Source organism: Myotis brandtii, unplaced genomic scaffold (assembly GCF_000412655.1).
Source record: "Myotis brandtii unplaced genomic scaffold, ASM41265v1 scaffold29, whole genome shotgun sequence".
NCBI lineage: Eukaryota > Metazoa > Chordata > Mammalia > Chiroptera > Vespertilionidae > Myotis > Myotis brandtii.
This window is the reverse complement of record NW_005361075.1, coordinates 28,983-42,562: the sequence shown is the minus strand read 5'-3', so window position 1 is coordinate 42,562 and position 13,580 is coordinate 28,983. Positions and strand designations below refer to the sequence as shown.

Sequence of the window (13,580 nt, the reverse complement as noted above, 5' to 3'; positions counted from 1 at the left end):
CCTTCCTTCTTTCCTTCCTTCCTTCTTTCCTTCTCCCCTCCACTACCTGAAAAAATCAAAAGCAGTGGGCAGGAGAGGCCTGGCTTTGGGGTCTGAGGAAGTTTCCTCACCTATGCTCAGCTTTTGTCTTTTACCCTGGCCCCTTGGTGTCTAGGACAAGGGGCAGAGTGACCTTCCCAATTCCCAGCAAGGGCCTCTTAGATAATAGCCACCGTATTCTCAATACACCTTTGCTAATAGGTTGGAATAGGGGTGGTGGTCTCCTCACAGGTGGAAGTTTGGGAATCACCGAAGCTTGGAGGGCAGGCGAGGAGGCATCCACACAACACACCACCCACTCTTTCCCACGGGCCGCGCCAGGCTGCAGTTCCCCATTTTGTCCAGCAGATGATGCTCACACAAAGTCACAGTTAGGCTGGCCTTAGAGCTCCAAGGCTCGCAGCTGCAGGGAAGCCCGCCAGGTGGCGATATCCCTTCTTCAATAGGAAAAGAGAACCTGGGGTCATTCTTTCCTCTTGGTACCCTGGAATTTAGTCTTCCCATCTATCTGACCCCCATTCCTCTTCCCGCAGCAAGTAAGGCAGGGATGGAGAAGAACCCCCTTCTCAAGTCTCCTGCCCATTTGCAACTGGGCACAGGGTAGAGAGGGCAGGACAAGAGGGGAGAGGGAAAAGATTCTCCAAGTCGGGAAAGAAGGGAAATACCAAGGATCTAACACCAAATTTATCACTTTTTAAAAAGAAGAGATTTTCCCCAAAGTGAAGAAATAAGAAACAAATCCAGTGTCCACGCACTCCCAGCTGCAGGCTTGTACCCAGGATCTCTCTTCACTCTCAGACCTGCTGTGGGGAAAGGGGGCAGAAAGAAAGGGTGAGTGAGAGGCCCCCTCCCGAGCTGGTCTGCCCAACCATCCTATTAGTCAAGTATCTAATTTCTGATGTCTGACACCAGTTCCTGCCCCTTGTCCAGGCTATGCAGGGGAGGGAGGACTGTAACATCGCAGCTCAGGGGGTTATTCCATCAATGCCTCCACTCCAGGCAGGTCCACTGCTCATCAGCCTGGACAGCTGAGGGTTCCAAATGCCCTTTATCAGAAAACCCATGGTCTATTTCCATCACCTATTCCAGGAGCTGGAAGTCCTAACTCAGAGTCTAACCTCAGTCCCTTCTGCTGCAGCTTCTCATTTGTCCATTCTCTTGCCATAGAGACTAGCTCTTCAGGGACTAAAGATGGTGCTCTGTTCCCCCTTCCCTGAGTCCAGATCTTAGCCCCCGCCTTCCTCCACACAGTTGCTCTCCTATAGACCCACAGCCCAGCCTTGGCAGCTTACCGAGTTGGCTCCCTGGGAACCCAGTGGTGATATATGGGTTGAGAGTTCTTCTGTGCTGGGTTTCTCACTGCCCCTCTCCTGAGTTTTTGGGGTGGATTCTGCAAGCTCTAAGGAGGGAAAATGAGGGTGGGAGGAGAGGTGGTATTCATGAGGGCTGGTAGAGAGGGCAGTGCTCAACCCACCCCATACTCCAATGACCCGAGAGGAGCCAAGACCAAGCTGGGGCAATCGGCCAAGACCAACAGGGTTTTCTCTGATTACAATTCCTACTATAGAATCACTATGTTTAAATTTTTTTTCCCAAAAATAAAAAAAAGAAAAGAAAAAAACCCTCCAAAAAAGTTTTCAAATTTGGGTATAATCTCAATGTGTGGCTAAATCTGACCTGAACTGATATGAAGCTATTTATAGTCTACTTATCCCACTTAGTGGGACAGTTCATTTCACTGTAGAAATATTAATGTGTTTGATTACAGGGTGTGCTCCTGGGGATACTATATAATATACAGTATACATACTGTATCACCTTCATAAAATTGGAAAAATTCTGACTTCTGGAATAATTGGGATAAGGGACTATGGACATGTATTAACAGTACCCCCAGCAATTTCCACTTATTGCATGCTTTGTATGTGCCAGTTACCGGGCGGGTTCATTTAATTTTCACAAACTACCAGTGAATCAGGCACCATCATTATCATTTTATAGACTGAGGTTAAGTTGCTCGAGGCCTCTGGGCTGGGAAAGGGGCAGAGCTGGGACTCTAGCCTATGAATGCTGTTCCCATTATGATGGGCTCCCCACATTCAGCCACAACAGGGAGCTCTGATGGCCAGTTGGGAAGGGTTGGGGTCATTTGGTAAGGAAAGGTGAAGAGATGCAAATACATGCAATACGTGCAGATATATCCATATTCTGAAGATAGTTTCTGGCTACTCCTAGACTCCTCCCCACAATAGGTTGCCTCCTCCTGGGCTGGAACATACTTTGTGCTTTCCCAGAGGCACCCAGTCTTGACTCCGCTTCTGTGTCTGTGGTCTCAGGTGGGCAGGTCTCCTGGGTCTCTTTGCTCTCAGCGGCTCCCTCAGGCTTCTCTCCCTGCTGCTGTTGCCCCAGGTGATGTTCAACCATCATCTGAAGCTCTGGGGATGCAGAGAAAGGGAGGGAACATTGGACATGACTGCCCAGAGCCTCCTCTGTGAACACTCAACTTCAACAACCACGCTAAATGGCCATCACACACTGCCATGCCCCGAGATCTGAACAAGGAGGGACATTCGCTAGGCAATTAGGAGGGACTAAAGCTAGACAATAAGACATATTTCCTTCAAAGGTAAGAAAGGTGCCCTGGCCGGTGTGGCTCAGTTGGTTGAGCGTTGTTCCGAAAGGCTGCTGGTTCAATTCCAGGTCAGTCAGTGCACATACCCTGGCTGCAAGTTTTATCTCCAGTCGGGGTGCGTATGGGGGGCAACCGATCGATGTTTCTTTCTTACATTGATGTTTCTCTCTCTCTTTCTCCCTATCCCTTCCTCTCTCTCTCAAATCAATAAAAACATTTTTTTAAAAAACAATAAGAAAGGTGTAGGGAAGAGCCTTTAAGAACAAAAGGCTCTAACTTGTTGGGATACTTGGTCTCCCTTGGGGGCAGGAGAAAAGACTCAAGTTAGAGTAAAAAATATTTGAAATCAAAACAACATGGTGCTGGCATAAAAAGAGACACACAGACCAATGGAAAAGAATAGAGAGGCCAGAAATAAACTCACACCTATATGGTCAATAAATATATGACAAAGGGGGCAAGAACACACAGTGGGGTAAAACTAGTCTATTCAATAAATGATGCTGGGAAAACTGGACAGATACATGCACCCCCCCCAAAACAAACCCCCCCCACAAAACTAGATCACCTTCTTACACCATATAAAATAATAAACTCAAAATAGATCAAAGACTTAAATGTAAGACCCAAAACCACAAAACTAGAAGAAAACATAGGCATAAACTCTCTAACATTGCTCTTAGTAATATATATATTCAGATATATCTACTTAGGCAAGAGAAACAAAAGAAAAAACAAACAAACGGGACTACAAACTAAAAAGTTTCAGTACAGCAAAGGAAACTATCAACAAAATGAAAAGACAACCTGCTGAATGTGAGAAGATATTTACCGATGATACATCCGATAAGGGGTTATTATCCAAAATTTACAAAGAACTCATACAACTCAACACCAAAAACAACCCCCAAACAATCCAATTAAAAAATGGGCAGAGGACGTGATAGACATTTCTTCAAAGAGGACATACAGATGCAAATAGATACATGAGAAGATGCTCAATGTCACTAATAATCAGAAAAATGCAAATTAAAACCACAATGAAATATCACCTCACACCTGTCAGAATAGCTATCATCAATAAATCAACCAACAATGAGTGTTGGTGAGGATGTGGAGAAAAGAGAACCCTCTTGCACTGTTGGTGGGAATGTAGATTAGTGCAGCCACCGTGGAAAACAGTATGAAGGGTCCTCAAAAAATTAAATGTGAAACTGTCTTACAACCCAGAGATTTTATTTTTGGGTACCTATCTGAAGAAATCTAAAACACTAATTTGAAAGATATAGGCACCCCTTTGTTCATTGCACCATTATTTACAACTAGAGGCTCGGTGCACGAAAATTTGTGCACTTGCTGGGTGGGGGGGGGGGTTCCTCAGCCCGGCCTGTGCCCTCTCGCAGTCTGGGGCCCCCTGGGGATGTCCACTTACCAGCTTAGGCCTGCTCCCCAGGGGATGGATCTAAGCTGGCAGTCAGACATCCCTCTGGCAGGCTGGGGCTCCTTGGGGGATGTCCACCTGCTGGCTTAGGCCTGCTCCCCAGGGGTTTGGGCCTAAGCTGGCAGTCAGACATCCCTCTGGCAGGCTGGGGCTCCTTGGGGGATGTCCACCTGCTGGCTTAGGCCTGCTCCCCAGGGGTTTGGGCCTAAGCTGGCAGTCAGACATCCCTCTGGCAGCCCGGGAGCCCTTGGGGGATGTCTGACGGATGGCTTAGGCCCACTCCCTCACTGAGCAGGCCTAAGCCATCAGTCAGACATCCTTAGTGCTGCTGCGGAGGTGGGAGAGGCTCCCGTGAGCCGGCTTCTGGCTGAGTGGTGCTCCCCCTGTGGAAATGCACTGACCACCAGGGAGCAGCTCCTGCATTGAGCATCTGCCCCCTGGTGGTCAGTGCACATCATAGCGACTGGTTGTTCCACCATTAGGGTTAATTTGCATATTACCCTTTTATTATATAGGATAGCCAAGATATAGAAGCAATTTAAGTGCCCAGCAATAGATGATTAGATAAAGATGTGGTACAAATACACAATGGAACATTACTTGGCCATAAAAAAGAATGACATTTTACCATTTGTGACAACATGGGTGGACCTAAAGGATATTATACTAAATGAAATAAGTCACATAAAGACAAATATCACATGATTTCACTTACATATGGAATTGAAAGAAATAAATGAACAAACAAAACAGAAACAGACTCATAGATACAGAGAATAAAGTGATGGTTGCCAAATGGGAGGGGATTTGGGGGGGAGGGCAGGTGAAAAAGGTGAAGTGATAAAGAAGTACAAATTGATAGTTACAAAATAGTCACGGAGATGTAAAATACAGCATAGGAAATAGTCAATAATATTGTAATAACTATGCATGGTGCCAGGTGGGTACTGAAATTATCGGGGGGATAACTTCATAAATTATATAAATGTTTAACCGCTATGCTGTATACCTGAAACCAATCTACACTAATAAAAGACAAAGATGCTAATTGACCATACCTTTGCTATGCCCAAGCCACGCCCACCAGCCAATCAGGGCAACTATATGCAAATTAACCCAACCAAGATGGCGGCCGGCAGCCACGGAGCTGGAGCAAGCAGGAGGCTTGGTTGCCCCGGCGATGGAGGAAGCCAAGCTTCCTGCCTGCTCTGGCCGGCTGTGGCCTCTGCAAAAGGCAACAAAGTTTCCATTATAGAAGCTAAATAATTCCTAGATACCTGCTTCCAGCCAGCCTCCACTGGGAGCTTGGGTGGCTGGGGGCTGTGGCCAGCCTGCAAACAGCCATCAGCCCCTCACCCAGGCTGGCCAGGCACCCCAGCGGGGACCCCCACCCTGAAGGGGGTGTGGCCACTCTGAAAACGGCCCTCAGTCCCTCACCCACGCTGGCTAGGCACCCCAGCGGGACCCCCACCCTGATCCGGGACACCCTTCAGGGCAAACCAGCTGGCCCCCACCCATGCACCAGGCCTCTATCCTATATAATAAAAGGGTAATATGCAAATTGACCCTAACAGCAGAGCGACTGGGAATGACTGGTCACTATGACACACACTGACCACCAGGGGGCAGACGCTCAATGCAGGAGCCGTCCCTTGGTGGGCAGTGTGCTCCCACAGGGGGGGCTCTGCTCAGCCACAAGCCAGGCTGATGGCTGCCAGTACAGTGGTGGTGGTGGGAGCCTCTCCAGCCTCCTCAGCAGCGCTAATGATGTCCGACTTCAACTAGGCCTGGTCCCCGCTGGCAAGTGGACATCCCCCAAGGGCTCCCAGGCTGCCAGAGGGATGTCTGACTGCCAGCTTAGGCCCAATCCCCCGGGGAGCGGGCCTAAGCCACCAGGTGGTCATCCCCCGAGGGGTCCCAGACTGTGAGAGGGCACAGGCCGGGCTGAGGGACCCTCCCGAGTGCACAAATTTTTGTGCACCGGGCCTCTAGTATAAAATAATACTGAATGTCAACTATAATTGAAAAAAATTTGAGTAACTTCTATGTGTTACACCCTATACAGGGTGAGTTCACATATTTTCTTTAGCTTAACTGCTGTAGTGAGGTTGTATTTGGGGCTCAGTAGGTTAAGAAGGCCACTCAGCTAGTTGGGAAACAGAGCTGGAAGCCAACTCCAGTTTGTGTAGCAACAACCTCACTATAATACAGACTTAATGACTTCTCAAGGATTCTTTCCAAAGGGGCATTAGGTCAACTGCCCAATCTCAGGCACAGAGGGGAAGAAAGAGATGGGAGGAATTGGGGGTGGGCAGAGGTGAAAGAGGATATATGTGGGATAAATGGTGATGGGGAAAAAAAAAAGAGATGGAAAGGATCTTCCAAACCTTTCATTGTAGGTGTGGTCCTCGTCACCTTCTTCCGTTGCCGTGGAGACATGGCCAAAGTGGACTGTGAAGGACAGAACACAGTGGGTGCCGGCTCTCTCACCTGCCTCCTGTGCCTTGTCATGCTTTTGGATTGCAATTGGGGGTAGGTGTGGACTTCAGAAAGTGGAGAAAGAAAATTCCTGCTTCTCCAGCCCCCACAATGGCGAGCAAGGAGACCGTGTGGGGGGCATGTTGGGATGTGTGTGTACATGCACATTTGGGGGGTACAGGGACGAGGAACTCAACGTTTCTGCAGATGGAGTGTTCTGAGGAATAATCCCTTAATGAGTCTGTGGGTTCCCTGGGCTGGGCTGAGTGGGAGGGGCCAGCTCACCTTGAGAAGGGGGTTGGGGATCCGGTCTTCATCTATCTCTGAGGGGAACAGGGAAAGGAGAAAGTGATGAGGATGGGAGATCAGAGAGTCCCCACGGAGCTGACTTCCAAGGGTAAGAGCCTCTGCAGTCACCTCCTTCCTGATGTGTCCCTCACATCTGCCCCTAGGCAGTTAGCCCTGGAGGCTGCCCCTGGCCTTCTCCTTCCAGCTTCCTCCTGCTCTGCTGGCTGGCTTTACCCCTGCATCTAATCCTGTCCTTGACCCTATGGGTTTATCTGTGTCTACATCCTTGCATCAGACCTGGAGGTTCCAGGATTTGTGGTCCCTTTGCTGCATACGAGGGAACATTGGAAAGCAAATTGATCCCGTGCAGGGGCCAGGAAGGTGCAATCATTCTCACTAGTTGGAGGCAAGGGGAGACTCAGGCATCCTGAATTCCTGGCTAGCTTATAAGCATGACCACCTCTCTTCCACTCTCCTGTCAAGCTCCCCATGACATTCCCTGAGACCTTGCTCTCTCCCCAGACCTTGATGGGGACACTGGTGACCAGAATGCCAGCTGCTCCCTGAGCTTTTTCTAACTTTCCCTTTCCCCTCTGGGGGCTGTGAAGATAGCTGATGGAGGCGGTCCCTCCCCCGCACAGCTGTCATAGCCTCTGGGGGTGGGGGCAGCAGCATCTCAGTTGCTGGAGAAACCTGGAAGGCTGTTGCGAAGCAACCAGCACTCAGTTGACCACCCAATTCCCGAGGGCTTAGGAACCAGGTGTTCTCTCTCCCCTTCCTAGCATTGCTCCATCTTCCCAGAGCAAAGGAAATCCTCCTGCTAATCCAGCCATCACTTTTCTGCCTCCAGGATTGAGGAGATCTCTGACTTCTCAGACCTGCCCTTCTATCTAGCACTCAATCTTCCCTCACTGGACCCAGCTGTCTTCAGCAGCCCCCACTCCCTTCAGCGACCCATTCCTGGGGTTACCTGGGGATGACTGGTCACTGGTCAGCACGAGCGTAGCAGGGGTGGGCCGACGCCTCCGAATCTGAAGGAAGAGGTCAAGTACATGTGGAGGCATCAAAGCCCCACCCAATACCACTCTCTCAGCAATGTAATCCAGGTCAGCCAGTTAGCACACCTCAAAAAATATTGTTACACAGAACCCGTTGTCTCAGGGTGGACTTTCCTGTGCTCATCCCTCTCTGTTGGGGACCCAAAAGACCCCCCCGCCTTTCTGCATCCCCCTACCCCTTTTCTGTATCTGAGTCCCCCCTCCCCCAGTCCTGGCCCTAGCTATCCATCTCAGCAGTTATATCTGCTCGAGTACATCGATCTCTGGCCCACTGTCTTTCCGTCCATCCTGGATCAATGGTCAGAAATAACCCAGGAGGTGCAAGGCTCTTCCCTCAGTCTCCCAGCCCACCCCCCAAGCAGACATTAACCCTTTGTGGATCAGCACCTGTAGAGAACACCCCTCAATCCCCACCCTGCCTGGGGGGACAGCACAGAACAGGCAGGTCTGAATGTGCATTTCCCTGGCCTGTGCTCCTCACTTCCTAATGTTTTCCCTATCCTTGGACACATTGCCTTTCTGGTTTGTGAGGAAATATGTCTGTGAAAATCCTTGTCATGGTAAATATAAATGAGCAGTCCTAGGCAGGACCCTGGTCAGCTGAAAAGTCTTATCCTGAGCTTCAGGTCCCATTCTAAGAAATCTATACTAATAAAAGGGTAATATGCTAATTAGACTGGAAGACCTTCTGGGAGACCTTCTGGAGGTCCTTCCAGACAAAGCCATGGTGGCGGGGCCGAGGCAGATGCGGTTAGTGGAGATCAGGCCAGGAGGGGAGGGCGGCTGGGGGTGATCAGGCTGGAGTGGGGAGGGCAGTTAGGGGGGGACCAGGCTGGCAGGGGAGGGCAGTTGGGAGCAACCAGGCCTTTAGGGGAGGGCAGTTAGGGGCGACCGGGCTGGCAGAGGAGGGCAGTTGGGGGCGACCAGGCCGGCAGGGGAGGGCAGTTGGGGGCAATCGGGCTGGCAGGGGAGCAGTTAGGGGGTGATCAGGCTGGCAGGCAGAAATGGTTAGGGGCAATCAGGCAGGCAGGCAGGTGAGTAGTTGGGAGCCAGAAGTCCTGGATTGTGAGAGGGGTGTGGGATCGGGCCTAAACCGGCAGTCAGACATCCCCGAGGGGTCCCAGATTGGAGAGGGTGCAGGCTGGGCTGAGGGACCCCCACCCCCAGTGCACGAATTTCATGCACCGGGCCTCTAGTTAACATATAAGAGCTGATTGCTGGGCTTCTGAGCCCCTTTTCCCGTTGCTGCTCTTTTGTCATGCTGCCAATAAAGTTGATTGTTGTTGACAAAGCCATGGTGGCGGGGCCGAGGCAGATGCGGTTAGTGGAGATCAGGCCAGGAGGGGAGGGCGGCTGGGGGTGATCAGGCTGGAGTGGGGAGGGCAGTTAGGGGGGGACCAGGCTGGCAGGGGAGGGCAGTTGGGAGCAACCAGGCCTTTTTTTTTTTCCGTTTCTTTGGAGGGTTTAGGGGCTTGGAAGCGAGGGTAAAGGTGGGGTTGGAGTCCCTATAGTTCCCTCCAGGACAGCAGAAGGGAGGGAAGGCTAATGGGACTGGGAGAGGGGCTAAAATTATTCAGAGCTAAGAAGAGTAGGGTGAGGACACTGAATGATCAAATCCCCATCTTTGTGTGTCCATTTAGTATTATTCCCATTGGGGTGAAGGTGGTAAGATGCCTGCCCGTCTCTATGCCCCCAAATGGGTATCAGCCACAGCAAGAGGGGCAGTGTCAGTCTGAGAGGCAGACTCTCCCCAAAGAAGAAATGGGATGCACAGAGTGGGGGTGTGTTGAGGTAGGGCAGTGTTTCTCAGGATAATCCAGTGGCCTCTGTTCTGGTGACATTTCAAGGGCCCTGGCACTACCAGTCCCATGTGTGTGCACGCCGCATATATGCGTGCACCGCACAAACATTAGCTGAGCCCATCTCTAGCTGTTCCTGGTGCAAATGTGCAGGTGCCAGCAGGCAGGCATGTGTGCTTCCTGTATGTGGGTGGGGGCCATCCTCCTCCTAGGAGGGGACTCCTCTCCAGTTCTCTCTTGCTCTGCGGGAGGGGGCTGGCTGTGAAAGAGACAGGGAGAGGGAGGGTGCGGATTAGTGGGAGTTGGGAACCTGAGAGGGAGACTTGAAAGGGCAGCAGGGTTCTGTGATCCCTTCCTGAGCCAATTTCCTTGCCTTGGACAAGATTTCTAAGCACTCAGTGTCCTTGAGAATGGTGAGGGAACAAAGTCAGACTTCCCGAAGCACCTCCCAGACACCCGAACTATGCTCTTTTCTTTCTTCCACACATCCCAAATCTTAGCTCTAAAGGAAACTTTGTGGCTTTGCCTCTGATTTATCTTCAAGCCTTTCATGCCAACGACCTGGTAGTTGTGGGCACCCCATACCCCCTGCCACCCTGTGCTCTCTAATGCAGTTCTTCGGAGCGTTTTTGCCTTCCCTTGTCAGTCTGGGATAGGAGCTCCTGCCAAACCTGGAGCTTTTTGCCTGCACACGTGGATAACACAGCAGGAGGGGTTGGGGTTAGACTGCAGGTAAAATTTCAGGCTTGGCAGACAGATTTCTGAAGATTAGAGAAAAGCAGGCTCAAGGCCCAGCTCTCATTTTCCCTCTGGCTCCTTAGCATGGCCTTATCCTTCTCCTCTGCCCCTACATCCCCGAACCAGCTGGCCTCCCCCTCAACTCCCAACACACACTGCACCTGCCTCCTCTAACACCACACTGAGGCAGGTGTCACGTAGTGATACCTGTTTGTGCCAATGGAAGGCATATCTGCTGGAAACCTCACCCCTAACCCCCACATTCCACACTCGTGGGCCCTTTCTTCCTGGCTCTGAGGTTATCTCTGCTAGTCCCCTGCCTGCAGGCACAATAGCCTTTCTCCTGACCCCAGCGAACACTCCCCATGCTCCTGGCTCTTCACCCTCCTCATCCTCAGGTGTTTGGAGGTCTCCCCACAGTCCCTCCCTCTACTGTCCCACCTCAGAGATCTGGAGATGCGGCTCCCCCAGACCAGAGAGAGGATGGGGACCCAGGGACTTAACCCCTACCCACACTTGGGAAGCTGAAGTTATAGGGAGAGAGTGTGTACCTTCCCTTCCCCTTCCCATCCAGACCTTGTTCTACCAACCAGCTGGATCAACAGAAGGAACACTCTGTCAGCCCCTCCTGAGAGGCCAGTGTTTTTTCAGGTGGGGAGGCCAGCAGGGCCCTGGCAGTCAGTTGGGGGAAGTAGGGAACTGACCTTGTGGGAATGGATATTCTTTAGGAAGAGCGATGCCCAGGCAAATGGACAGAGGACACAAAGGAGATGGAGAAATGAACAATTATCTGGCAAACAGGCTGTAGTAGTGACCACGGGTGGTCACCCTCTCCACTCACGCTCACTGTCCCTGAGACACACACTTGCTCACACATTCTCATAGGCTGCTGCTGCCTCTGCCAGGCTGTTCAGAGCTAAATATAGGCCAGGCCAGGAGGCTGGGCCGGGCTCTGGACTCCCACCCCTCGAGCAAAGGCCAGCACAGTGCTTCTCCCCTGCCTGTCGCTCAACTTGAACCCCAGTCCCTCGAAAGCCCCTGCCTGTGGCTTCCCAGTGCCGTTCTCTCCACGCCACCCCCCACTCCCCGCTCCAAAGGGCAGTAGTTGGGAAAAAAGGACCCACGTGTCCAGACTTGCAGCCAGGGGAGCCTCAGCCTGCAGACGGGACCACCCCTCTCCCCAAAGCCCCAGCCCTCTCAGTGTTCCCCAGCCCTTCGCGTTCTCACTCTCTGGGATCCAGTAGGCTAGCTCCTATTTTGGAGAGCACTGGGCAAGCTATTGCTCTTCTTTCCACTCCTATACGCACAGCACCAGGCTCCCTCCATTACCTCCCCTCTCCCGGGACCCCTCCCCAGTGGCGGCAGGGACCCTTCAGTGAGGCGCCCTCGCAGAGCTCAGAAACCCAAGGGGTTGGCTGGGTGGAGGACCCCAGACTGGCGAAAGCCAGAGGGGTCCTGTCTTCAGGCAGCCCCCTACCCCGAGGCTGGGGAGGCAGAGAGCAACTCTGGTGGGGATGAGCTTCCAGGGGAGGCGCTTGTCCTTCTGTCCTTCTTGAAGAAGCAAGGGTAGGGACTTGTGGTTCCTACTGGGGGAGGGGGTGGAAGATGCCCAAACTGAGCGCATCCGCCCTTAGAGGCTCACTTCTCGGGGAGGACCAGGCAGGGATCTCGGATCAGACAGTCCTGGGGTCCCTCCTCCTTGGCTGGGCGAGTCCCTGGCCGCCCAGCCCTGCTCTGCACCTGCTCCACCGCTTTGGGGTCAATGTGCGGTTCCAGCAGCGTTACCTTGAACTGGATCTTCCGAGGGCTGTTGTCCGGTTCCATGGTTGGGCGGTGGCCGCTGGCCCGCTCTGTGGCAGGGAAGGCAGCGGGACTCCGGGCTGGGCAGGCGCGCTCCCTCTCAGCTCCACTCCTCTCAGCTCCAGCCTGGCCCCAGTCCAGCGGGAATCTGCAACCGCCTATTGGCTCCGCACCGCCCCTCACAGCCCCCTCCCTCCCCCAGGCCCCTAGCCTAAACCCCGTCGTGGCTGCGCCCCGAGGGCGCGCGAGCGGGGTGTGGCCGGCGCCAGTCCTGGTGGACAGCCCAGGCGCGTGTGCAGGTGTCCCCGGAGTTCTGGGCAGGGAGGGGTGTGGCAAGCAGATACCCAGAACTTCTCCAAGCCTGGCAGGGTTTAGGGCTGGGAAGGTGGAGGGGCCCTGCCCATGAGAGGAGGCAGCAAAAGCGAAAGATTTCATTTCCTTTCATGAGAAAGGGGGTTGTCTCCTAAAGAAAAGCAGGACAGGGTATTTGGGTATGCAGCAGGAGCACAGGGCTCCCTCCATTACCCCCCTCTCCCTGGACCCCTCCCCAGCGGTGGCGGGGACCTTTTGGCGCAGCGCCCCCGCAGAGCTCAGAAACCCGCGGGGTTGGCTGGGTGGAGGACCCCAGACTGGCGAAGGCCGAAGGCCAGAGGGGTCGTGTCCTCAGGCAGCCCCCTCCCCCGGGGCTGGGGAGGCAGAGAGCGACTCCGGTGGGGACGAGCTTGCAGGGGAGGCGCTCGTCCTTCTGTCCGTCTCCAAGAAGCAAGGATAGGGACGTGTGGCTCCCACGGTGGGGGAGGGGGTGGGAGACCCCCAAACTGAGCGCATCCGCCCTTAGAGGCGCACTGTTCGGGGAGGATCAGGCAGGGATCTCGGATCAGACAGTCCTGGGGTCCCTCGTCCTTGGCTGGGCGAGTCCCCTGCCGCCCCGCCCTGCTCCGCACCTGCTCCGCCGCCTCGGGGTCAAGGTGTGGCTCCAGCAGCGGGACCGTGGACTGGATCTTCCGAGGGCTGTTGTCCGGTTCCATGGTTGGGCGGTGGCCGCTGGCCCGCTCTGTGGCAGGGAAGGCAGCGGGACTCCGGGCTGGGCAGGCGCGCTCCCTCTCAGCTCCACTCCTCTCAGCTCCAGCCTGGCCCCAGTCCAGCGGGAATCTGCAACCGCCTATTGGCTCCGCACCGCCCCTCACAGCCCCCTCCCTCCCCCAGGCCCCTAGCCTAAACCCCGTCGTGGCTGCGCCCCGAGGGCGCGCGAGCGGGGTGTGGCCGGCGCCAGGCCTGGGGGACAGCCCAGGCGCGTGTGCAGGTGG

At 53.5% G+C, this 13,580-nt stretch overlaps 1 protein-coding gene across 2 annotated transcripts; it reads right to left on the bottom strand.

Moving 5' to 3' along the window:
* Window positions 1–705: 705 nt before the first annotated feature.
* On the bottom strand, window positions 706–13,422 carry PPP1R1A (protein phosphatase 1, regulatory (inhibitor) subunit 1A). Of its 2 annotated transcripts, none has more exons than XM_005869109.2 (7): window positions 13,218–13,422; window positions 7,849–7,909; window positions 6,876–6,913; window positions 6,500–6,563; window positions 2,319–2,474; window positions 1,332–1,438; window positions 706–839 (listed from the first exon to the last, which is right to left on the bottom strand). In XM_005869109.2, the coding sequence occupies exons 1-7, from the start codon at window positions 13,299–13,301 to the stop codon at window positions 834–836; spliced, it is 516 nt and encodes a 171-aa protein (XP_005869171.1). In that variant the 5' UTR covers window positions 13,302–13,422; the 3' UTR covers window positions 706–833. The 2 variants fall into 2 exon arrangements, with proteins under 2 accessions (XP_005869171.1, XP_005869170.1); XM_005869108.2 differs by having other exon boundaries at window positions 706–842; window positions 13,218–13,420.
* Between the last annotated feature and the right edge of the window lie 158 nt (window positions 13,423–13,580).